The sequence below is a fragment of the Sylvia atricapilla genome, chromosome 2 (assembly GCF_009819655.1).
Source record: "Sylvia atricapilla isolate bSylAtr1 chromosome 2, bSylAtr1.pri, whole genome shotgun sequence".
Classification (NCBI taxonomy): domain Eukaryota; kingdom Metazoa; phylum Chordata; class Aves; order Passeriformes; family Sylviidae; genus Sylvia; species Sylvia atricapilla.
The window spans coordinates 75,805,748-75,831,248 of NC_089141.1; the positions used below are offsets into that span (position 1 = coordinate 75,805,748).

General features: G+C 39.7%; 2 protein-coding genes across 4 annotated transcripts in view; one reads left to right on the forward strand and one right to left on the reverse strand.

Annotated features, from left to right (window-relative positions):
• The first annotated feature begins 6,418 nt into the window (after positions 1 to 6,418).
• The window catches only part of UBAC2 (UBA domain containing 2), an 87,638-nt gene continuing 68,555 nt past the window's right edge, over positions 6,419 to 25,501 (forward strand). For both annotated transcript variants that reach the window (XM_066313480.1, XM_066313481.1), the window contains exons 1-4: positions 6,419 to 6,549; positions 15,569 to 15,696; positions 18,784 to 18,903; positions 19,341 to 19,447. In XM_066313480.1, coding sequence (XP_066169577.1) covers positions 6,519 to 6,549; positions 15,569 to 15,696; positions 18,784 to 18,903; positions 19,341 to 19,447 — 386 coding nt within the window. In that variant the 5' untranslated portion in view covers positions 6,419 to 6,518. The remainder of the gene's footprint in view (positions 6,550 to 15,568; positions 15,697 to 18,783; positions 18,904 to 19,340; positions 19,448 to 25,501) is intronic.
• Positions 20,707 to 25,374, reverse strand: GPR18 (G protein-coupled receptor 18). Of its 2 annotated transcripts, none has more exons than XM_066313482.1 (2): positions 25,304 to 25,365; positions 20,707 to 22,036 (listed from the first exon to the last, which is right to left on the reverse strand). In XM_066313482.1, exon 2 carries the CDS (start codon positions 21,990 to 21,992, stop codon positions 21,027 to 21,029), a length of 966 nt encoding a protein of 321 aa, XP_066169579.1. In that variant the 5' UTR covers positions 21,993 to 22,036; positions 25,304 to 25,365; the 3' UTR covers positions 20,707 to 21,026. The 2 variants fall into 2 exon arrangements, 1 of the variants encoding a protein (XP_066169579.1); XR_010742969.1 differs by lacking the exon at positions 20,707 to 22,036 and adding an exon at positions 22,939 to 23,063 and having other exon boundaries at positions 25,304 to 25,374.

Sequence of the window (25,501 nt, forward strand, 5' to 3'; positions counted from 1 at the left end):
GCAAGATTTAGTATTTCATAACTATTTCTTAAGGGCCAAAAATGGCCTCAACACAACCTTTAGCCCAAATGCCAGGTCAATAAATGAGCCAGCAGGACATCTCTGGGCTCTAGATACCCAGCTACCCAACACTGCCTGTGTTCCCAGAGGAGTCTGTGGCAAGAGCTCCAGCACACGTAAAATAGAAAAGATTAATTGTATGTTTTACACAGCTCTTCAAATAGGACCTTCTAGTTCTTCCTCTCGCAATGAATTCCCAATAGCTGTCTCATTTTATCTCAGTGCAGCTGCATTTGCTTCAGAAGAGCCACCCTAGAGCAGTGAGGCTTGCAGCCCAGGCTGGTCTGTCCAGGCTGAAGGCCATGTGGGAAGATCCCCTGGAAGCTTCATCACCCAGGCATTTTGGGGTTTGCTTCGAAAATTGTGGCGACATGAAATGTCAGTGCTTGTTTCTCTGGTTTAACACCCCAGTCAAGTCCGTCCTGGGAGCTCAGTGGCAAACTGCACTCACAGTGGTGCCAGCTGACCCCAAAGTGACACCGTCCCACCTCCTGGGTGAGGTGAGGAAGAGCCCAAATTGGCAGCTCAGTGAGTCATCATGCCAGGAAAGATTTCTTTGCCACTGCTGGTGATTTCTACTACAACTAGCCTCACAGCCATGGATTTTTGTAGTTCCCCAATTTATAAAGTGCTCTAGATATTTTAAAAATATATTAAGTAAAAATATATTAAGTATAAATTGTGTTCAGCAAGTAAAACAAGAAATACTTCCTAGTTACAGAGAAGATAGCTAAAGGAACAGTAAGAATGCCAATTTATGCATTTAGTTAGTTTTATATCTCAGTCTCTGACTAGATCCAATCTTCAGTTTTAGAAATCTACCTAGCATTACAATGTCTGTAGCAGCAAAGAGATTAAGGTCCAGACTGGAAAGAGTATAGCAAAGAATCAAGAATAATTGTAATAAACCATATTCTTTTTTTGATTTCAAGAGCCCTACTGTACTTAAACATCATTTGTGAATAGACTGTTTTTACAGTACTTCCTCTTTCTGATAATGAAAAGCAGTTTGGTTTTCTGATGGCAATGTAAGGGACACAGCTGGGCAAAATTGTACACTTTTGTATGCTAAAGCTTCTTGAAACCTAACTTTGCCATTACAAACATTAATGGAGGAGAAAGGAAAACCTGGGAATGCTTATTTCGTGTAGGTGTACATATTTCTATTGCAAATATTGTGCAAGTACATTTCTGGGGTGAACATCCTTTAACTTTTTGCAAGTTCTTCTGAGAGATCATTGTATCTCAATAAAATTATATGAACACAAACTTCTTCTGATTTAAGTAATTAAGTGAAAAAAGACAAGACTATTCTTTCCATGTTCAAATTTATTATTCCATGTTCCAATTTATTATTCCATGTTCAAATTTAACTCAAATACAAATGAGATAATGAGAAGTGCTTAAAGCTTTATTGGGTTTTTTAATCTCTTAGCAGTGTTATCCTACAGGTCTGATAACATCATGATGTGGCTCATCAAGTATTCCCTCAAACACAGATTTGCCTCCAAGTGTAAACACAGGTGATTAATAATCTTTGCACTGTGTGGAGATTCACAGATAGCATTACAATATGGATGTGAAGCAAGAGGATGAAGATATCTGGGAAACAGAGAAATATAGGTAGGTATCAGGGAGAAGGAAGGCCTTTAAAAACTTTATAAATATCTTCTAACATCTAATTTTCAGAATAGGCAATTTCAGCACAGTCATACCTGTGTGGAACAATGCAAATAATTTTCTGCATCTTAAAGGCTCAAGTGTTTTTGCTATCAGTAATAGTTATCTTGGGTAATTTAGCATATGCTCCAGATCTCAAAGGTACTCTTTGACATAAATTCAGTCTGAAATAGATGACTAGTGCTTGATCTCTTGTATGCATCAGAAAACACAGATATGCAAAATACATTGTGTTATGCAATGCTATACATAATTATTTGCCCTCCTAATGGATTCCTTAATTGGGTCTTCTTAGCACTATGCTTAAACATTATCATTTTGCTAATGCTCACCATATTTCACAATTTACCTTGCAGAAAATTAATGGCCATCAAATCTAAAATGCAGTGACAGCTGCTCAAACAAGGGCAGCTGGACCAGTGTATTTTTAATTCTCACAAGAAGTCTCATCTAAGTGAAATAAAACATGAGCATAGGCAGATTTATTCTGATGCTTCTTAATTGTTGATTTTCATTTGAGTTTTTAATATTCTACCTTAACCTTGCTTCCCCAATATGTTTGTATTAGGATCTGGTTCCTGGTTATGCCATATGTTGTTGTTTTTCACAGGATCTCAACCTTTACTGAAATAAATTTATTGAAAATAAATGTGACACTGAATTTAAGTACCTTTAGGCAGTGTTTTCTAAATACTTAGAAACCAAGCTGCTGATCAAGTGATTGGTGCTGCACCTTGAACACAGAGGTGCCAAAATCTGGGTGCATTTGGTGTCAATGCTTAGGATCACGTGACTGATGGTTAAAAGGGAAGTGGTGGTTAAGACCTGCAGTGTAAAAGTGTATGTGGCTCAGCCCCAGATAAGCCACTACCTTAAACTGCTACTGCACTGTCATTGCCTGCCATTCATGGGGTCCAGCTGAAAAACAAGACAGTGATGTGTTTGAGTTACTGGGGCAAGAGTTGCTCACATCCATGTTACCAGACACTGATATGGCATTCAGGTTTAACATGGCATTTTAAGCTTTGCAAGAACCTTAACTAATGGAACATGTTTGAGTATTCTAATTTTTTTTTATAATAGTGTGACACAAAATCAATTGCAAAAATAACTGACAAAGCCCAATAATCCTTCAGCCACTCCACTGCTCCTTATTAACTGTAAGCCTTCCAGCTCTACATGGAAAGAACTGAGCTAGAAAACATTTTGTATCTTCTAGCTACAGTAAAAAACCTCCAAAACTATGTAATAAAATGATCACACTAGAATTTAAGAGGACAGCAGGTCTTGCTGCTGTATAAAGTTTTGTTCGCTTCTGAAGGAGTGAGAGAAATTCACTAATTTTGGAAAAGAACAGGTCAAATCAGTCTGATTTCACCCAGTGAGTCTCTGCCTTCTGTCCTTCCTCCTGTTTCTATGCAAGCTGCTATCAGCAAGCTGCAGTGCTGCTGAATTTTCCTCTGCAGGGTATGTGTGTTGCACAGCTGTTTTCCTTAGCATCTTCTGTAACTGAACACAAAAGTTAGAAACTGTAGGGAGAAGTTACTGAAATCATTAAATTTAGCATTAACCTCTCTTTATGTATCTGTGTCTGTAATATTTCAGGTAATTGTAACAACTGCAAGAGCTACTACGAATGCCATGGAAACCCTAGACATCAAAGAGACAGCGAACACTTGCAATTAACCTGCAGCATCATTAACCTGCACTAAATTTAGTCAGAAAATTCCTAAGCAAGGTGTTACATTTCCACCCTGTTCTACTCTGCTGCTGTCCTTCATTCTATATGCCACAGGAGCATCTGACTGTTGGAGATTAATTAGTAATTAAGAGTTGCTTCTGAAACATCACAAGTTCAGAGAAGAAAGCAACCTAATGATGTTAGAAAATAGTTAGAAATCTAAATTCCAGTCTGCTGGGATTTTATTTTGAGCAGGAAATCTAAATAACTTTCTTTTGACCATACCACATTGACCCCACTAACTACATGTAATAAACAAATGGGAGATATTCAAGCTGACATTTGAGCAGTGTCAAAGCCTTCTAAGCTTGTTCTGAGTAGATTAGTAGATAAGTGCTAGCCTTCCTATTCTGGGATATGTTCCAAGGCAAGCATGAGGACTGATGATTTCATTTAACTCCAAAGTAGTCAACACTGTATACTTAAACAATGCAAATAATTTGCCTAATTCTTATGATATGCTACCAGTTGACAGCAACAGTGTTGTGATAAAAGTACTTCTCTGTTTTGCACTGTATCTGAGGGCAAAAATAAATTGAGAGCCAGCTCCCTGTATTCCAGCAGTTTTGACAAATCTGCAAGAGTTTTGGTTTGCTGTTGGGAGAAGCTTGCCAGCTATTGCTACTGATTCAGCTTTGCTGTATCTGTCAGTGATAACAAGTCCACAGAGCTGCTTTCAAAATGGCCCTTAAACATTTCCCAAATGCATCCTCATTCAGTGGAATACATGCCTAAGTCTCTAGTATGTTCAGTGATTATGACTTGAATCCAATTCCAGTGCCTGACGTTGCAGAGGAGAATCCCTCTAATATGATTACCTTGCAGGACATCAATCTAGGGAAATCTTCAAAACAGAGCTTATAAAACAGAAAAACACTAGGTCTTGGCTCTTAGGACTGTAAACTTCTAAGTAATGATTGCTCTGTCATTCAACTGTGAGAGACTGTGACAAAAAATAAAAGCAAGCCTTATCTTCAGCGCTGAAACAACATTCCTAAGCCTATTACACAGGCAATCTTGGAAAAGTTTTCAGGTTTTATCCTCACCTATAGTAAAGCCAGATCCACAAAAAGGCTTAATTACTTTAAGCGGAGGCTAGTCAAAAAAGTTCAGAATGGTAATTAATTAAATCAGGAGTACCTCATTAGATCCCTAAAGCTTCAGGAGGCACCCAAGCTTTTCCCAAAGAGGTTTCACACTGGAACTATTACAAGCTTTGCAGGCTTGCATCTCCTTCTTTACCTTCCATTCCATAGAAATTAGGGTTGCCTGTCACTTTTGTGCGGTTACAGATATTCAGCAGTGCATTGGGAAGACGGAGGAGTTTGCATATGTAGCATACAGCAGCCACAGTCATTTGCATTTGAAAGAAAGAAGGAAAATTGCTGTGGCAAATCATTTCTTCCAGCTGTGCTTTAACAGCAGAGAATAAGCTGGTTGTCTGTAGCCAAAGACACAAAGTACACTATAGGTTTCATGCTGTGAATCCAATTTAGGTTCTTTTCGGAGGAAAGAACCTCAGCTTGGGATAAGTCAGGATTTCCAATGTGCTATCTCTTTGTCTCTTCCTCCTGGCTGGTTTAGACATACCTCCTGCTCTGTGAGCAGATTGTGAGTTCCAATCCCACCAGTCTGATGCAGGCCTTGTACAGACAGGACAAGTGAGCAACAGAAATCTGAAGTTAGTGCTGGAAATTGGCCATTTTAAAAATATATGCTGATATGCTGATTTTAGCTGAAGTCTTTGTGGGCCAAAGCAAAAGGTCTTTTTATGTCTCCTTGGCAGTGTTTAAGAGATTCTGTTTACAAAGAATGAGGAACTCAGCATTTCTGAGTGCTAGCTAATAGTTGCATTTGAATAAAGGCATTAAAATGCATTTTTACGGTCTATAACAAAAATTTTGGAATATAAGACATATATGACTTACCTATTTATTTATTTTTTTTTTATTATTAGTTGCCTACTTAAAAATTGTTACCTAGCTGACAAGTCACATTTTGCAGTTCCATAGTGGTGTTTGTTTTCAGTCTTGGACTGCAGTAAGGTAAATGTGACTTTGAGGCCCACAGTTCCATCACCACATAAACAAAAAGTGCACGCACCTTGTGCTGCAATGCACTGTCACCTTTTTAACGCCTAGCGTGACTTATTTCAGTAAAGTCTGATCTCCACATTTTCATTGAAAATGTCAGTAAAATGTGGTACCGTATTACTTTCAGCCTTCTGATACCATATCTCCTATGAAATCAGGAATTTGGCTCACCTCATTTTGGGTGCCTACCATGCTCTTGGGGTGCTGGAGTCTGATGTGCCATTAGAGCTCATGGTGATCTGTTCAATGCTGTCCCTTGGTGGAGCCTGGGGAACAATTAGTTTGATCCTAAAGCAGACACCTTCATTTGGCCACCTGAAAATCTCTCCAGACTCCACTGTCTGTATTGACTCTGTCTCCGTTCTAATGACAGCTTAGGTACGGCTCCTAAGGAGACATTGACTTGGCTGGACTCCCCAGAACAGGGTGAGCCTCGAGGGCCAGAGTTTTCCAAAGTGTAAGGAGTCAAGCTTCCTCAAGGCATCTACAAATTTAAAATTTAAATCGTCTTGAATCACGAAACCACGCAGTAGTTGTGGCTGGAAGCGGCTTCTGGAGATCGTTTAGTCCAACGCCCGGCCAAGGCAAGGTCACCCGGAGCGGGTGACACAGGCACGTGTCCAGGTGCGTTTTGAAAGTCTGCAGAGAGGACACCCCACGCACCCCCCCCTGGGCAGCTTGTCCCAGCGCTCTGCCACCCCCAGCGGAGCGAAGTTCTTCCCGCTGGTGAAGATTGGAGTAATTACAATCAACACACGCACAGCCAAGCGCCGCCCGGCGGGCCCGGCAGGGGGCGCCGCCCGGTCGCCTGGCGGCGGCGTTTGTCCCATCGCGGCCGCCTTAGCGCTCCCCAGCCCCGGCCCCGGCCCGCCGCGGCTCCGCAGGGGCTGCCCGAGCTCGGGGGCTCCGCCAGCCGCGCCCGCCGGCCGGGCCGGGCCGCTGCCATGTTCACCAGCACCGGCTCCAACGGGTTCTGTGAGTACCGGCCCCGCCGCGGTCCGGGGAGGGCGGCGGCCAGGGGTGGGAGCGCGGGCGGTTCTGCCGCCGCCGGCCCCGGGGGAGCCGCTGGCTTCGGTGCCTTGGCTGGACTTTTAAACTACGTGACGGCGGGAGGAGCCGCGGGTGTGTCTGTGTCTGTGTCTGTGTGTGTCTCCCTGTGTGTGTGTCTGTATGTCCGTGTGTGTCTGTCTCTCTGTGTTTATATGTGCATACATCGATATAGACCTCCATGCCAAAAGACGTATCAGAAAAAGCAAAAAACCCTACTTTTCCTAATGTGAAATTAAAATTATTTTTTAAAAACCAGTTTATTGATAAGGCAGACGTAAGGACTAACGTGCTGCTAGCTCTGCTTACCTTTATTTTTACGCACAGCACGTGTAAATAATTTCGTGTCCCGGTACTACCTGAACTGACTTCACAGGTGTCTAGGGTTGGCTCTGAGCTTGTTTACAGGACACAGAATCTGCAGCGTCTGGAAGCAGCAGTGAGGAGCTGACCTGCCTGCGGTGTGGACTTGGGCACCATAGTCCTAAGAGCAGGCGAGGACAAATGATAAGTCAAAGCTTTGCTGACTAACTGCGTGCTCCATACAAAATGGGTGGGAGTGTCCGACTGCTGAAGGCCAGGGAGGCTCTGCAGAGGTGTTTGATCAATGGGCTGAGACCCACGAGTATGAGGTTCAAAAAGGTCAAGTGTCGGGTCACAACCTCCCAGGCAGCACTACAGATCTGGAGAAAAGTGGCTGGAAAACTGCCTGGAGGAAAATGACCTGGTGCTGGTTGAAAGCCAACTGAACGTGAGTCAGTGAGCCCAGGGGGCCAAGAAGGCCAGTGGGATCCTGGCCTGTATCAGCAATAGTGTGCCCAGCAGGACCAGGACAGTGATTGTCCCTCTGTACTCAGCACTGGTGAGGCCACACCTCAGGTACTGTGTCCAGGTCTGTGCCCCTCAATTTAGAAAGGACATTGGGGTGCTGTAGCGTGTCCAGAGAGGGGCAGTGGAGCTGATGAAGCATCTGGAATGCGTGTCCTGTGAGGGGTGGGTGAGGGAGCTGGGGTTGTTTTGCCTGGAGAAAAGGAGGTTCAGGGGTGATCTTGCCACTCTTTACAGGTACCTGAAAGGAAGCTAAGTGGGGGTTGGCCTCTTCTCCCAGGTAACCAGCGACAGGACAGCACAAGAGCACTTAGTCTCAAGCTGTACCAGGGAAGCTTCAGGTTGGACACTGGGAGCAATTTCTTCACAGAAAGGATAATTAGATATTGGAATGGGCTGCCTGAGGAGGTGGTGGAGTCACTGTCTCTGGGGGTGTTTAAGAAAAGACTGGAATGTGGCACTCAGTGCCATGGTCTTGTCGACAAGATGGTGTTTGGTCACAGATCGAACTTTATGATCTCAGAGGTTTTTCCAACTTAATTGATACTGTGATTCTGTGAAATCCATTTGAGTGTGAAAGCACCCTCTTTAAAAAGGGATGTTAGTTGTCTCTGTATTTTGTATGAGGAATCCAAAGAAAGGGAGAGTGTTTTTTCAGATGGATCTGATAGTATTGAGCCTTGATTTGCAGCTCTTGATTTTTCATCCTTCCTCTTGCCCCACAACAGATACTGTAGAGGGACTTTTCAATGGCCTCTGTCTGTATATAATTGTATGAGAAACAATGTAGGAGGAGAAGTATCCTTGTTAGACTGAATGGGTGGGAGGTCATGATCAGTATTTACAAGTTTTTCCAGGTTTGGTCCATCAGAAGGATGAGTGGGGAATGCTTGTCATAAGAAACATATTTGTGGTAGGGAAAAAAACCCTAGAAAACATGTCATTCTGCAGAAAGAAAATAACAGAATCACAGAATATCCTGATCTGAAAAAGACCCACAAGGATTATCAAGACTAACTTCTAGGCCTGCACAGGACAGCCCAAGAATTACACACTCTGTGCCTGAGAGCGTTGTCCAAATGTCCTTGAACTCTGTCAGGCTGGTGTGTGATCACTTCACTGTGGAGCCTGTTCCAATGCCTGGTCACTCTCTAGGTAAAGAACCTTTCTAACCTAAACCTTCCCTGACACAGCTTCATACCCAGTGCTGTAGATCATTTTTTCCGTCTCAAAATGAATACAACACACATTCTGACATGACTTACCTGTTGACCTGAAGTGGGTTTTACAGTAAGACTTGGCTGGTACAGGCGCACTGACAAACTCCAGCATAGGCATGGATTTAGGAGCAGTGGCATATGCTCACCTAGGGCACGAATGTGGCACTCCCAGGTGTCCCTGTGCCCTCAGACTTGTTTCTGTCTGTGTAGCAGAAGGTGTGTGGGATTCTGTCACTGATGCACAGAATCTGATGGTTCGGGTAGTTAATGAATTGGTGCCTGAGGTTGCACCAGGGAACTGTACATGTGTGTTCTGCCCCTGGGGCTTGGGAACCTCTGGCAGAAGGCAGTGTCTGTGGATAATGGGACCTGTATTAGTGACCCTGAATAAAATGAAGGGACACCTGTTTTAGCAGCAATAAAATCGATTGTGCTGAAGCCTGCTCCTGCAGTCTGCTGTGCCATCTCTGACAGACTGATAATGTTGGGATGAGGAGATGTAAATGTAAAAATAAACATATGTGGTACAACTATGAGTTAGGGAAGCCAAGAAACAAAGGACACAAACTTTTAAAAGGACAAAGACAGTTTGCCCTTGTATGGGAACTCTTTGTGTTACCTGGAATATTGGAGGAGCTGGTATGCTCTGGAAAAAAGAGCTGGTGGCTCTGAATACTAGTAGGAGGTGCAGCACACAGACATAGGCAAATGGCTTATCAGAAAACTAGCCCAGCTGAGCTGACTTGTCCAGGAGCATTGCAGTGCTCTCAGGGGGCGTCCTGGCAGCACCTAGCTTTAGGTGTGCTTGCGAGCTGGGTTGTGGTGCCAGACCCAGGCTGGTTGCTTGTGTTGCAGTCTGCTTGCAGCTTCAGTCCTATTAACAATGCTGCTGAAACACTTGAGCAGTTCTGCAAAGGCTCACATGTGAGTGTGTGAATGGCCTGGCTGTTTGCTTTACTGTAATGCTGCTTAGTTTGCCAAGAGGCTGCATCCCAGGAGCAAAGCATGATGCGCAGGAAGGCTTTCCATTATAAGACACAAAGCCTTACCCACAGTTTAAATCAGTTAGACCAGCACGAAGCCTTTCTACAGACACTGTAATATCCCCTCCCAATACTCTTCATGCTGTTAATGTACCACACAGGAGTCTAGTAGGAAAGTCTGTTAAGAGTTAGTTGTTATTAAGGTAAAATTTGAGTCCATCTTTTAAAGCATATACACTTGTTACATCTGGAAAATATTTGACTACTTTGACTACTGCACACAAGGTATTTCTTGTAGTAGGAGCGAGGAGAATCCTTTGAACTCGCTAGTGCAACTTAGGCTTTTACCTCTGTGAACCTTGTAGTGCAGTGCCAGCAATTTGTTAAAAAACCCTCAAGGCATGAAGGGATCTCTATGTTCCTCGGCTTGCCTAACTGGCAGGACTGAACTCTGTTGTGCAGAGGTGTCAGGAAAATAATAAAGCTATGTAAATTTATGCTTTGTGGTATGAGTGGAGGAAAAATGAAGCATGTACTGAATACATAAGACTTTTGTACATAACAGGATTATGCAATACAGTACTATATGGGAAAGCAAATTAGCTGGTACATCAGCATGCCACAGTGCAGTCTGGTTAGCTTGAGCTCTGGGAGCAGCATAGCATTGAAGACCACAAAACTGTGGCTATTCTACTTCTGCAGAGCTAGCTCATTTCATTTCAAGCTCATGTGGTGATCTCCAGATGGTCTTGTGGTGTAGCAGTACCTGATATTTCTGACAATGTGTACTAAAAGTAGTATGGTAACATGGCTCTCTGGTTGGAAGAAAAGTTTGCTGAATGGGGTGAATATTTTTGTTACTTTCAACCTGATTCAGTTTCTGTTTCAAGTGTTGTTTTTAGAAACATAGGTTTTCTTCTTTTTTAGATTTTTATTTTAGTAGCTTTTTTTTAATAGTTTGTGACCTAGGCTACATCTAGCAGTTTTCTAAACAGTTTATGTATAGGCAAGTGGTTTGATTACAGTCTTACCTGTGCATTTGAAAAGAATTGATTTAAAGCACGATCACAGGTTTCTCTATTAACTTTCTTAATACTAATATTATCAACCTCTTAGCTTCTGGATTTAATTTAGAAGCATTTGGTGAAAAACTGCTCCTGCAGTGATACTCCTACTGTTTTCACTTGCATTACTGGTGGTGAGCCTGCTGCAAGTTCTTGGACAGGTCGTGGAATACAGTAGAATAATATCTACGTGTTGGTTTATTGCAGGAAAAACAAACACCCAAAATGCAGATTCCATAAGTGCATTTGGGAAGTACTGTGCATTCAGATGTGTGTTGGTTGTGGCTTTATTCACAGATCTTGTGTATAAGTGTGGAAACCTTTGAACCGCTCAGGGAAACACCCAGAGCTTTGCCCTTCTTCTTTGCCCTGCGTCTTCTTTGGAAGAATATACCGAAGAGTTTCCCCACCTAGGCTGGAAGAAAAGACATCCTCCATGGTGCCCTGCAACACTACCTTGATCTACCTCAGTTTTGCTTTCCCCATATGTCCCTAGTTCTCATGGTTTCTCCTTTCCATGTTTCCCCAGTGGCTGTGGTATCCCTGATGGCCTGCCCCCATGTCCTCTATAGGGCACTGCCTTTTGCACTGCCCCTTGCCCTCAGACCATTAACTCCTGACCCTATACTTAACCTTATGCACACCTTTGATCTTAGTCTTTTGTCCCTGATCCTTTCAGCGTGCTGGAATTAACAAACCTTTGCTAGAACTTTTCATACAAAAGGCCCTTCTTGCCTCTCTTTGCTGAGCTAGCCGTGGTGTGTGTGGTGTGTGGACTTGACCGCTTTGCCTGAGTGCCTAGCCAAGCAGCTTTTCCAGAAGAGATGCTTATTGGGAAAGGTAGCAGCAACCACCATCTAAATTCCACATTGCTGCATATAAGCATTTAAAAACCGGTTTGTGGGTATTTCGTGCCACTATAGTAGTCCCCAGCAGTTAATTTGCTGTTTGAAAGTGACATGCCTGCCTTATAGCAGCTGGATTTGGGAAAGTTGCGGATGATAGGGGAAAAAAAAGAGTTGTTACACAGCATGTTTTGTCTGCAGCTGTGGTGTAAGCTCAGTAGGGCTTTTCCTTACAGAAATTGCCCTGAGCTAATTTGAGCTTCTGCAGCCGCTGCTCATCAGCTGGCTCATCACTTCACATCAGCTGGCAATGAAATCCTCTCCCAAGTCAACACTTGAGTCTTGAGCCTGGAATAGCAGTCCAGGGGGTGAAGTTGTTCCTGCAAGAGCTCTTCTGCAGCAATAGCTTGGTCTGGCTGCCTGTTTCACTATGCCCATCTGTTGTCTCTTCACCTGTGAGTAGTGAACAGGCAAGGACAGGAAATAATTTCAAAAGCTGTGGCTGTTGCTGTAGCTTCTCATTCTTGCCATTAGTGCAGTGGTGATTCTGAAGAGAGTTGTGCCATGAACCTCCCCCACAATTTGTGACAGATGGACGCTTGTATCCTTCACCCTCTGTACTTTAAAAGAGGCACTGGCAACCAGCAGAGTAGTGGGTTGTGGAAGAAGAGGATCTATGGTCTTTGTAGTAAGTGCAGGGGTGGAATATGGAGATTTAGATTTGTTTTTTTCATTTATCTCACATTTTAGGATCAACTTTGCATTGCACAGTTGGTAGCATGAAGGTTGGGGCACTTGCCCATGAGATTTTGAGGGCAGTTTTGGGGGGGACTTCTCCATTGCACCAGGAAGAAGCAAAGATATGTAGTGGAAGCTAATTCCTTGCTCTTCATCATAGCATGGGCATATTCTTGTGGTTATTAACAAAAATTTTCTTGTACTTAGGTAGACACTCAGTAGATATGTTGCAGCATCAGTGCTATAATTGCCTCTTGTTTGAAAGAAATGTCACTTAAGGAGCACTTCGGGACTGCAGATTTATTCCAAGATCTTTGAAGACAGTATTTGATATGTTTTAACTTTCAAGGTCAAAATGAGTGTTTATCCTTTCATTCTTCTTTCTCTATGTGGTACTAAGACATGTGTGTTTTCTCCTTCTTGTGCACATTTGCATTGGTGCTGCCAGTGGACTGGTGCCCTGGTAGGTTGGTGGTAACTATTTCCATCTCACACATGGTTGCACATTCATTGGATTAGAATTTTGCTTTCTAAATTTTACCTTTGCTCCGTAAGTAAGGAATTTGACTTGGATGTCAGAATGCCCGATTGTGCAAAATCTGGTGTTGCTCTTCATTTTTGGTTGAGGCATTCCACAGCAGTGGGATGGTTGCTCCTTCCCCACCACCTGAGAAGGATCTATATGCTGTTGAGGGATAAAGCAAACTGCTACACTGTGCAGTGAAGCACTTGGAAAAAGAATTTCAGAGGATGCATTATTATATTTTTTGAGTTGGCCAGACAAGAACAAACTTCTCAACCATGATGACATTATGAGAAGCTGGAGAGTGGAAGTTTCCATCTCTCATGTGATTTTCCCTGTGGGTGACAGTCAGGTTCATGGGTTAATTGCTTCTGTGGTTTTTCACTTGAGGACATGTCTGCTGCTAAGTACTTTTCCTCTCTATCAGAGTTTAAAGTGTCTAAGCTGAAAGCTAAAAGGAGTCTCTTAATAAAAATGTGTGTTCACACTTTTTCAGAAAACAGTTCCATTGGTTGGTTAACAATAAAAAATTGCAGTAAAATCTACGTATTAAGCCTGTATAGAAAAATGTAGTCACAGTGGGATATCTAGAGACTTTGTTGTCATGTGTGTCTGTGGTAATGTGATCCTTATGTTAAAAGTTTTATAGGATTAATTAGTTCTTGTGAAAATTTCTTAAAATTCACAAAATAACATAAATGCATTTGATAGTAAAATAACAGTTTTTATCGAACTTTGATGCAGAAATGTTTACTGTTGTGACTATTACAATACTTCTGAATTAGGCTGTACTTCCAAGTATCAAAAATCTGTATCCTGATTATGAAATTGACTTTTTCACCTTTAGAAATGTTAATTTAACTAAGTTAACTAAGGGTGTATTGCTTGAGATTTCAAGTCAGTGTGTGTATGCATTGTCTGGGTTGTAACTTTCAGGAAACTCCAGCTTCTTTTTCTCCCCAGTGTTGTACAGCCCAAGTGAATCAGAGGAATGAATAATTTTTAAAAATGTATGTCTAAAGAATATAGACTCTGTTTTTGGAGAGAAAAAAAAATCCCAAAGAAAGATACTAGATTGAAATGTCGACAGTTATCTTGCATTACAAAAAAAAAAAAAAAAATCAGCGAGAGTTTCTGCTTGGGCATCTCATACAATTGTAAAAGTAGAGCTTATATTTAGCATAGTAACATCAACCTGTGTCAATCCAAGTCACTGCCTAATTTCTATAAAAGGATAGTTCTTCAAAGCCATGCTTGCTTGAATGGAAACTGCATGTTTGAATAATGAACTCAACAGGTATGGGTGTGGACTGAAATAATAGTTTTAAGTACAAGTTTTCATTATGATACACATAGAGATGTTTTCTTCACATGGTGAACATCAGAAGACTGCAGACTTCACGGTGGTGAACAGCTAACAGTGCCCATCAAAGTCGTTCTTGATGTCATCAGTTAATACTTGGATGAGAATCATGCCTAAACTGTGTAGCAAGAGCCATATTTTTGATGGCAGTGGGATTGTGCCATAATTAAAATTTTCTCTTTGGTGCCTATTGCCATCTGCTTTTTCGAGCCATTCATTGTTTTAGACAGCAACAGATGTTGAAAAAAATGTTCATGGTACTCACTTTAATTCTGGACAAGTAGTAAATGTTTTTTGTATTACACGGTTTCATGTAGTTTTGTTACTCCTGTGCTGTTGCTCTTTACTCCCCATTAGTAATTTTAAAGTAATCTCATTTCTCCTTTTATTGTATTAAGAAGAATGACAACAGAGCTATGGATTTTGTAGTACCCTGCAAAAACAGTTGACTGAAAATGAATGGATTCTGTACCATAGCTGAGGTGTTTAGAAAGGAAGTAAATGTGATTCAGGTTGCAAATATGAAAAGGAGAAAAGTCATAGAATAAATAATATTTCAGACTCTCTGTGTCGGCTTGAGTTGTTGAGCAAGAGTTTGTGTTTTATTGCATCAACTGCACCAACGGGTTAGGGTGAATTGCTGGCTATGCTCCTGCTGGATATTCTACTTGGCAGATTTTAGTAAATGCAAAATGTGTATTGCAGATTTTGCTGTTTTTTGCTTGGTTTCTTCTGAGTGTCCTTTCTGAAAGTCATGTCCCTAGAGGGAAAGAAGTTCTGATTTCACAAACATCCTGATCTAGTAATTTCTTTATGAATAGTTGTAGTGATTGAATGGAAGGAAGATGAATATCATGTAAATTGACTTAGATATGTTTCCTTAAATGGTGGTTCTATGTGCAGTGATGAGAAAGTCCATCTATTCAGGTGCTTCATAGCTTCTAAGAAAAAGCTAATCTTAATCCTTAATGCAAAGGAAACAGCAGTCTTTAACTAGATGTGCATTAATATTTTGCTAGAAAAAAGAGCGATTATTTTATTTCCTGAAATGTGATTGAGCCTTAGGAAGGCAGTATAGGAGGACACGACCTCTGTAGGTGCAAAGAACTTCGGTTTAATTGTAGCCAATTTCATGAGACAATGTTAGAAAGAAAATGTCTCATTAATATTTAACTGTCATTAATATCTCTAAGTATTTCCTTTGATTAGTGCGCTCTTCTTATCTATTTGCAAGTTTTTGAGAACTTGGGAAGTTGTTAAGCTAAAAAGTCGAGGTGGTGTCACTGCTGTCGTCTTCCAGTCACCTGTTTAAATATGTCACTTTCTGAATGTGAACGACTTTTCTTTAAAATGGTTTGACTGTTTATTTGTTTTGTCTTTAAGATAAAGCGCCTTTGTCAAAGAGTTTGTTACTAGTCCCAAGTGCCATCTCGATTCTATTGACTCTGCTCTTCCAACATTATCAGAAGTTCTTTGCGTATAACCTACAAGCTGTAAAAGAGGATTTTCAGGTAAGAGTCTGTTCACTTTGTGTGAAAAGAGACTGCAAACTGTGGTCTTCCATGCAGTTTTTCCCTACAGTCTGTTTTTCCTCTGGTTCTTTCCCTTTGTTCACTGCTGTAGACCAGCTTGTTCTTATCTTTTTATGTCACCCCAGCGTGGTTCTTTCTGGAATACATGAGAAAAACTGATCTGAAACAATCAACATATCTTCTTTTTCTTGTCTGGTTCGTGTTGTTTTTCCTTTCAGGCGTTGATTGGCACTTGGAAACTTGTTGTGAATGAAGTGTGACTTAACCCATTTAATAATACAAGTATTTTGATACGAATGTCAGTATCTTATTGTGCCTAATTTTTCTAATTTTCTGAAGCGGGCTATTTTGATTAGGCATTCTGGTTATAAATTATTTAACAACAGAGGCCATAACTTTCATTCTCTAACTAACTGCTGTAAAAAGCTAAACTTTGCCAGTTGACTAGAACTACTGCTTCTAAATTGAAAATTCCCTGTGGTGGGGGAGTTTGTCATGCTCTTCAATAATCAGCTGAATTGGTTAATTTATTATTAATTCCTGTTTCAAGCTAAGATACTCTTGTCTTTTAGGTATTGTATCTTGCAAGGCTTTATTTTAAATTTTATTAAGGATCCTGTAGTATCAGCTCTAAATGTTGAAATAATGTACTTAAAAGTGATTAGATTAATTCTGTGGGTGTTAGTTTTGGGATGTTTTTAATTTTTGGAAGCGGCAAACTACTGCTTAATAGAGAAGAGTCAGCAAATGCCTCTGTGTTTATCTTGCCCCACAGATTTTACAATTGCATCAAACAAGAGATATGTAGTTAACTTAATGTCTTTGAGGATGCCAGCTATAGCCTGTAAGCTTTAAAAGATTATTAGATCTAGGTAGTGATGCTCTGTGCTATTGTATTCTCTATAATCTTTCTTGTCAAGAGCAAGAGCATTATTGTAATGATAAATTATAACTCTGCAAGAGCACTACTCATATTTTCCAAGTGCCTTGCTGATGCTGTGCAGAGAAAATACATAAAATGATGTCTGCCTTTTAAAAATGTTACAGCCAGGTGTTTGAGGAGAGGAATGAAAACGTCTGAGAAACTATTCAGGTTTTAAATGGAAATTGTGTGGGTTTGAAATTTGTTTATTAGTTTGCTTTGTTATTTGTCTTCAGAGGAATTCTCTCTTTCCATATGTTTGATCTTCTGCAAAACAGTAGTAGCTGCATTTTATTCAAAGAAAACATCTTTACTGTATCTTAACCATAAACACTTGCAAGTATCTCTAAAAGCTATGACACTTTTATTGTGATGCTTGGGGAATTTGTGAGTTTGGATTTTTTATTTCATGAGATTGTTTCACTTATTACCACAGCCTTTGGAGCCAGCTATATACTATTTCCCTGAGTACCTCTGAGATCAGAGAGAGCAGATTGTTTACCTCCTGTCTGGTGCTAATATTCAAATGAGAACTTTTAAAAGAAAATTGGTTTCCAATAAATTCACCTGCAAGGATGTGTTTCAAATATTTTGGATGTTGGATTTTAACTCTTCTTAAAGCTAGTAGAGAGCACACAAATTAAAGTGAACAGTTAAAGAAGAATACATTTGATTTAGAAGGCAAAGTATATGCTGTCCAAAACTAGAAGGTCCTTGTCTCCATACAGAGGGCCCTCAGGAACAGTAAAAATGCTGTGTGTAAAATCTTATCTTATTACATCTCTTATTGCATCATATCTATGTATTTTTTAAGCTGGCTAAAGCAAAGAGCAGTAAGGCTAGAAGCCTTTCACAGTCTGTGCGAGAGCTGCTGAGTTTGTTTGTGTTATGAAGTATTCAACTGCAAGCCCTGCCAGTCTTGACTTCAGGAGGGGTGGTACTCAGGCTGAGATTTAAAATTGGGCATGTTGACATGGAATGGTGAGAATGGTAAGTGAAATGGATTGGAGCCAGTGCTATTTAGTGTCTTCATTCATAAGTTGGGCAGTAGGACATAGCATCCTCTCAACAAGCCTGTAAATGAAGTAAGACTTGGATTTTAGTTAGTTCTGCAGCCGTTTAGAGTGGGAGAAAGGGGTCAATAGGAACCTTATTTCAGCAAAGGCAAGTGCAAACTCCTGCATCAAAGAGGAGTAACACCATGAAGCAGAGCAGGCTGTGGACTGAGCAGCTGGAAATCACTTTACAAGAAAAGCCCTGAGGGTCGTGGTGGCTCCTTAAACTGAACATGAACCAGCAAAGCAGCATTGTGGCTAAGAAGCCCAGCAACATCCTGGGCTGCATTAGGAAGAGCCTCACAAGAAGGCCTGGGTGGTGATCATGTCTATTCAGTCTCAGTGAGAGCAGTCTGAAGTGTTGTCCCTTGTGCTGGGCTCCTGAGTACAAAAATAACCTTGACATGTTGCAGAGGGTCCAGTGGAGAGCCACCAGGCTGGTCAGGGGCTGGAACATTTCGTGTTTGAGGAGGGGCTGAGAGAGCTGGGAGTGTTTAACCTGGAGAAGAGAAGGTTTAGCGTAGATCTTACCTCTGTGTGTAAATACTTGATGTGAGGGAGCAAAAAAGGCAGAGCCAGGCCCAGTGAAAGGACAAGAGGGAATGGGCATGAATTGAAACACAAGAAATTCCATTTAAAGAAAAAGATTTTTGCTGTAAGAACAGAGGAACTGTTTCCATCCTTAGAGATGTTCAAGACTCAACTTGACATGGCCTTGAGCAAGGTAATCTGATTAGACCTTCTTAGAACAATTACACTGTACTGGTTTGTATCTAGAGGTTGCTTCAAAAAAATTTTTTTAATAATTCTAAATTCACTTGGGTTGTGATTTACATTTTTATTTTAAGTGTAGACTAGGAACCTTAAAGTGTATTTCAGTTAATTTCAATTATTTATTTATTTTAACATCTACCTTGAAAATATTTTATTTTTGAACTCTCCGTAACATTCTACTGTCTGTATTTCCCTCATTAACTGTTCTGCATGCCTGTTCTCTGACTCCAGTATTGCATTCCCTCTGAGCACAAATTCTGTAAAGAATTTCCTTGAAGGAAGACAGGCTTAACATGATGATCATTAACCTTCCAGATTTGGAGACTTGTATGTGGAAGAACAATATGTCTTGATTTGAAAGACACGTTCTGCAGCAGTCTGCTCATTTACAACTTCAGAATATTTGAAAGAAGATATGGCAGCAGAAAATTTTCAGTAAGTTCCAATTTTGAGGGTTTTTTAAATAGAAACCTTTCTATACAGTTCAGTCTTGTACTCTTGGATGAATACTGCAGTTTTATTTCTAGCATGTTGTATATATATATATGTTAGAGGGTTTTAAAGATAATTTGGTTTTAATAAATTTAAATTTATATTGATAATATCTTAGAGTTAGTGGATTATTCTAATTACTATTTGCAGCTGTATCAGTTGTAAGATATTAGACCTGTCAAATTTAATTTTGGAAACAGTCTTATTCTTGATTCTTCAGTATCTAGACAAGTAGACCTGGAATTATGTTGTGTTAAAGATTGAATTTGTCTTGATAGAACTAGTATAGAGGTTTTCTTATTTTTTCTTATATTTAGATGTATATTAAAACCTTATTTTAAAACTGTTGAATTGATTCAAATTAACCTTTTTCTTTCCAGTCTTTTTTACTGGGCACTTGGATGCTCTCAGCTTTGTTTGATCTTCTCCTTGTAGAAATCACTCAGTATATATTTGGCATCACCATCAACAGCTTGCCTTCTGGTTTGTAAGTAGCTTCTAATGAATTAGTTATTTTAGATACAGTTTCAAGGGATTGTTTTCTGAAGATTTTATTTTAAAAAAACTTCCTTTGTGTAACGCTTCAAATTAATTTCATCCTCTTTTGAACGGAAGTGTAAATGCTCTTGGCACAGCTATTGTAATTTCAAACATTTATTTCTTAGCTATTATATAATTTATCCACATGATGATTAGTGTCCAATATGTTAGTCTCATTTCCTCTGTTAACATGATTGCAACATGGCTTGCAGTGCACAAATTATTGCTGTATTTGTTCAGTCTAAATTGTTTGGATCCATTCAGTTTGTAAAAACTAGAATCAGGTTGTGCTGTCTTAAATCAGAAAGGCAGCAGAACTATAGGTCATGTGCTTTATGTTCACTTTTAAGTGCATATGCTTTTCATATTGATATTTTGTATGTTTTTCAAAAATTGAGTGCCAGAGCTTGTTACTCCATTTCATGATTACAGCTGAAGTTCTTATGGCTTTAAGGTGTTCAGTGGTTCAGTTTTGCATGACCTCTGTTTGAGATTTCTGCACTTAATAGAAGATGTGCATATTGCAGTAGAACCACAGAGCTTGCAATCCTTTGTGATTAAGCTTCTGGCAAGTGAGATCACAGGGACTTGAATTTCCATGTGTTGCACACTCTGAGGTAATAATAAAAGGTCTTGGAGTAAGATTTTTAATATTTAACACCATATTAGACTTCTTTTTTAGTTCTACTTTTCCAGAGCAACTGTTGAAAGTATCTAAAGACTGCTTTATAAGGGACAAAAAGGATGTGTTTGATATTATAAAGGTACATTTTTTTGTAGTGTGTGAGTATTCAAAAGAAGTTGAAAGCTTGAGTAGCTACTGCAATTACTTATGTTGGTTACTTAGAGTTTGTTACTAGGACATAAGCTGCTAATGTGTCTGGAGAAATTAATATTTTCCTATGAGTAAAATGATACTTTGTGCAAAAGTAAGGTGTCATGAACGTGCACATCACAGCCATAGGTAGGTAATGAACACTTTGACCATTGTACCCTTTGATGGTATTTTTATGACTGCAGAATGTAGTGAGTTACAAAGAAATCTGCATCAAAGAAGTTTTTAATTAAGTAAAATACAAATTTTACCTAAATATGCCTTCTCATTATGTCATAATGAATTTGATCTTGAGAGAATGAAGTTTTAGAAGTATGGAATATAAAGTAGTTTCAGGAGCATTTGACTATGCAAATATAAAAAAATTAATATATGCATTGCATCATAATTCTTCAGTGTTGTCTCCTTTATTATATTTTTAGTCACTTTCACATCTGACAATATTCATAGTCATTTGAGGTGATAAAAGCATTGGAAAGCTTAACCCTGATGCTAGGTTATAGTTCATTTCAGATGAAACAAAAGATGTTGAGCAAATAAAATAGGTGCAGTTATTATTCTGCTTCTGTCATATTTACAGTGCAACAAATACATCTGTTACCTTTGGTTATAGAACATTCTGTGTAGCCAAGTGCTAAAATTTGGAAAAAGAATCACTTGTTTACATTGTAAAAGTCCTCTGACTTTTTTTTTATATCATTTCACTGTTCATATTATTGAGTGATCTTACACTTCCAGTTCGAAAACTTTTCCTGCGCACGCTTCGAAGGTAATTGCGATAAAGGATTACACTGATGACTCTTGCCTGGAATTGTTTGGAAACAATGTAATACAGTATAACATCCAAACATGTACTGAGATTCATGAGAAAGGTGGTAAAGGCTGCCCAGGGATTGTAAACTGTATTTTCGTCTTGCAACATCAGGAAGGCAAAGCAAATGTGGAAGGGTACGAAGCAGATGAGTACCTGAGCAATCAGAGTAACTATAATTCTTATGGATCTCTCCTTGGCCTTAGGCTTCAGTTTGGAAGTCCTGCCATGAATAAAATTATAAATAATGACTAGATAACACCCTATCATGATAAACAAGGGGATCAAAAAGAAAAAAATTAAGCGACAAAAGTTCAATGTATTTACTTCCTTTAAATGGATGATATCAAGCATTTTCATGCAGGTGGTGAAATTTGAGGCTTGGTCTGGATCAGATCGTAAAAATGCCAGTGGGGATGTTGTTGAGAGGGTCATTATCCAAATTCCAGTGCAAGCCAGCACAGCTTTTTTTGTATTTTTTAGTTCTTTGACATGTTTGGGCTGGACAATAGCCATGAATCTGTCTACGCTGATAAAAGCGAGCAGCCACAGAGCAATGGCTGGATAAAACACATTGGCAGCCCCGAGGATCCGGCAGAATGTATCTCCGAAAGGCCACATTTCTGTCCCATGGTAGACTATCCGAAAAGGCAAGGAAAAGATAAAAATTAGGTCAAGTAATGCCACATTCATCATATATACAGTTATGGTTGTTCTCTTCTTGGTAGTGCAGCTGAACACCCATAGTGCAGTGGCATTCACCAACAGTCCCACTGTGAACACAAAGCTGTAGAAGACCAGTGATGCAATCTTGTATTCTTCTGGGTGAGGATTTTCTAGCATCATAGTTTAATTGAACTTAGGAATAGTTGTTGCATTCCATAAATACCCTAAAATTAGATAAAATATGGGAAGTTATTCTCAGTCAAATGAAATCTATCATTAAAGACCAACAGGAAGATTGTTTTAGGATGGTGTTTAGTGATGAAACTTTCGTGTAGCTCTGAAATGTGCTAGCTTTATTGCTTTTTCTGACTGCAAATATATTATCATCCTCTGAAGAAAATATATGTATTGTCAGACTTGGGAAAATATATTTATAACCATGTTTTAATAAAATATTTTAATTACTTGAGATATATAAATATAAAGAATCAAGAAGTCAAGATTGACATTTCAGGTGTGCATCAGTAGCTGATTATTAGGTAGAAATGGTTGTATTTGAGCTACAAGAGCTGTTTTCTAAAGAAAATATTTCTTAAGCTGTCTCTGTTAAAAAATTCTTGACTAAAACTAGTTATGAATAGGAACAAGTCAGCATGACATGTAGTGGCATTTGGATATGCAAAGAGTATTGACTTTGCCTATTGACTATCTGTGTAGGACCTACTTAACTCCAAAAGGAACAGGTGCTAGCTCATAAAAGACGCTTAAAAAACTGTTTGAGTATCTACATAGCTCCTAATACAGTGTTCAATCCCAGGGCATCAGAGCCACCCAGCCAACATACGAATAAAATTACTAGATTAATAGACTTCCTGTTTAAAAAAGTAAAAAGAAGGGAAGCAGTACAGTCTCCAGCCAAGCCATATGGGAACAGTATTTGTTTGGGGGGAAAAGTTGCTGTCTGGTAGCCAGCTACCCCAGAGCACAGTTATGTTCCTTCATCCAGCTTCTTGGTCATAGGAGTTGAACATCTGAAATGTCACTGAGCAGGCTGAGGTGGTGAGAGCTGAAGGAGAGGATCCCTGGTTTACTCTGGAGCCCATGAGGATGGCAGACCTTACCTGGTGGTTTGTGCGAGTGCTTGATTTAACCCTCACCCCAGCTCTTTCCTGGCTCTTGCTGTGGTCACAGTTTCATGACTCTATGTGGGAGGGTTCCTCTTGTCTGGCCTTTTACCCAGTCTTGTGGCAGCTTTGTGAAGAGGAGGAGGAGAAACAAGTTAGTTGTTTGTCTTTCCACATGTGACAAACAGCCAAGGAAGTTCTACAGTATCTGTTAGGCACCAGAACTATTCTCGAGAGCAGAAGGGTGCATAGCTCTTGTGAAGAGAAGAATGCATTAAAAGACAGGTTTATTGTTACCGTCCATCTGGTTAATGCTTTCTCTGTAATGTTACCAAATACTTTCTCACTGCTACAGGAATGCCTAGGGGATTGAACCAGGGTTTATTAATCTGCCATCCTGATTTGACACTGGCAAATACCAGCTGCTTTTGAGAAGAGTACCCATGGAGTAACTAACTTAAATACGACCTGTTAAGTCTTTATATAGGTTAGTTTCTGCCTGGAAATATGAAGTTTGGGCTTTTAATTTTCTTAAAATTCTCCAGTTTACAGATCTATAAAAAAAGTTACACATAGAAATATTTGACTCTTAACTTCAAGGTCTTTTTTTCAGCTGTATAAAACAAAAAAAAGATGTGTTTTCTGCTCAGATGAGGACATTAGAACATACAACAGAATTTATGTTTTGTATGGAAAAAGCTATGTATGTAATGGAAAAAAGAGGTTTGGGGGGCATCTCTGTGAATGCCTCTCAAATTCCTCATTACGGGAAGAACTCTAAAACTAAGAAAAATAAAATAATTAAAGAATGCTAGCAAACCTGATTGAAGGTTAGATGGCATGTGCAGAAAAATGCTGTGCATGTCCTATCAGAGTAGTTAAAATATTATCTGGTGCATTGTTCCACTTCCACTACTGCTGCACGAAATTGTCCGAATGTTGCTTAATAGCCACACCTCCCCCCTGCCCTTGCACACTGTGTTTTCTTTTTCTCTTTTTGTTCTGTTTTTTTTCTCTGTTGCTAGTGATTATGTATGACAGTGCAGAACTATCAAGCTCAATATCCTGAGTGATTTGGCAGGTGGATTGAGTAGTAACGTATAAAACAGGTAGAAGAATTCGCTTGAATATTAAGAAACATCATGGATATTAGTTTTGGTTTTGCTCTTGTCTCCTTTGGACTTGCAGTGACTGTAATTGTTTCTTTGGGAAGAGAGGAAGTTGAATCTGGTGTGATCTTCTTACCATGCCTTGTTTGCTAGTTATTTCAAGTTTGTGGCGGTTTTGAGATATATCAAAGAATGGGACCTGCTATAACAAAAAGGGTGTATTGAGTTTTGTTTTGGGGTTTTTTGCTTGGTTGTTGAGATTCTTTTTCCCAACTGTGTGAGTTTAAGTGCATGCCAGTTAATCTTTGAGAACTTAATATGTAACATTTATGTAGGTAAGAAATGTTGAGATTTTTAAAAAGCATGAGTTACCTGTCCCATATATTTATACACAATTGAAGATATTTGGCTTTTTCACCAGTACTTGTCTGCATGGAGTTCAGGTTGATATCTCCCAGGTCAGCCCAAGCAGATCTTTGGGTGCATCTGGGTGGATGGTTTTGCCCTAGTTGCCATTTTTCATAATGGGAACATTTACTTACTGGTATTGGTTAAAGCACTTGCTGAAGAGCCCCTAGAGTCACTGATTTCTGGAAGACTCGTCTGTGTTAATTCTGAATGATTCGTTTGGTTTTTGTCTCAATCTTTTAATTTTTTAATGATAACAAACATTCTGAATGTCTAAGGTGAATTGTGAAGGTCAGCTAGGTGCCCTGTACGAGAACAAGACGTTCACAGCAAAATCACAATTACATTTTTTCCTCCAGGTTCTTACTATGGGTTTGGTAACAGTGGTTCCATTTAAAGGACCATGTACGTATCACTTTTCCCAATCCCCCTTTTTACTTTGTCTGTCCCTTATATATGCTTGCATTTTCCCAAGGAGAGCGTGGCTTTCAGTGAAGCACAGACACCAACTAAGACAATCTCCTGGTTTTAGTTTCATGGAAACAAACATTTTTCTTTCAGCTATAAATGTACTTACCAATGCTTTTATTTATTGCATACTTTTAAATTTTTTGTTAAAATCCTAAACAACAGAATTTGTGGTACTAAGCTTTTACAAATGCAATAATTTTTCTTTAAATATTATTCATAGAATGCTGCTGCTATTTTGAAAGTGCATTAAAAATTAATTCTAGAACTAATGAAAAGATATTTAATGCCCGTGTTCAGCTTCTGAACAAAGAAGTCTCTTAGCAGCATGTATAAACATCCAAGTTACTTTGTTAGTGTGGCATAAGGAATCATTACTCACCTCTTGTGCTCTACAAAATTTCTCCAGAGATGCTTCTTTCATGGCCCCCAAATCTGTAGAAGGTTTAGACTTCCTCTTCTTTGCTCAGCTTTGCTTAACTAAAATAGCTCCTCTTCACAGGCAGGAAACAATGACGTAATCTTACTAGTTTTGAGCTCTTTTATTGGTCATACTTAAAAGTTACTATTTCACATAGGT

Excerpts from the sequence above, each read along its gene's own strand:
- GPR18 (XM_066313482.1), bottom strand. The coding sequence starts at position 21,992 with ATGATGCTAGAAAATCCTCACCCAGAAGAATACAAGATTGCATCACTG.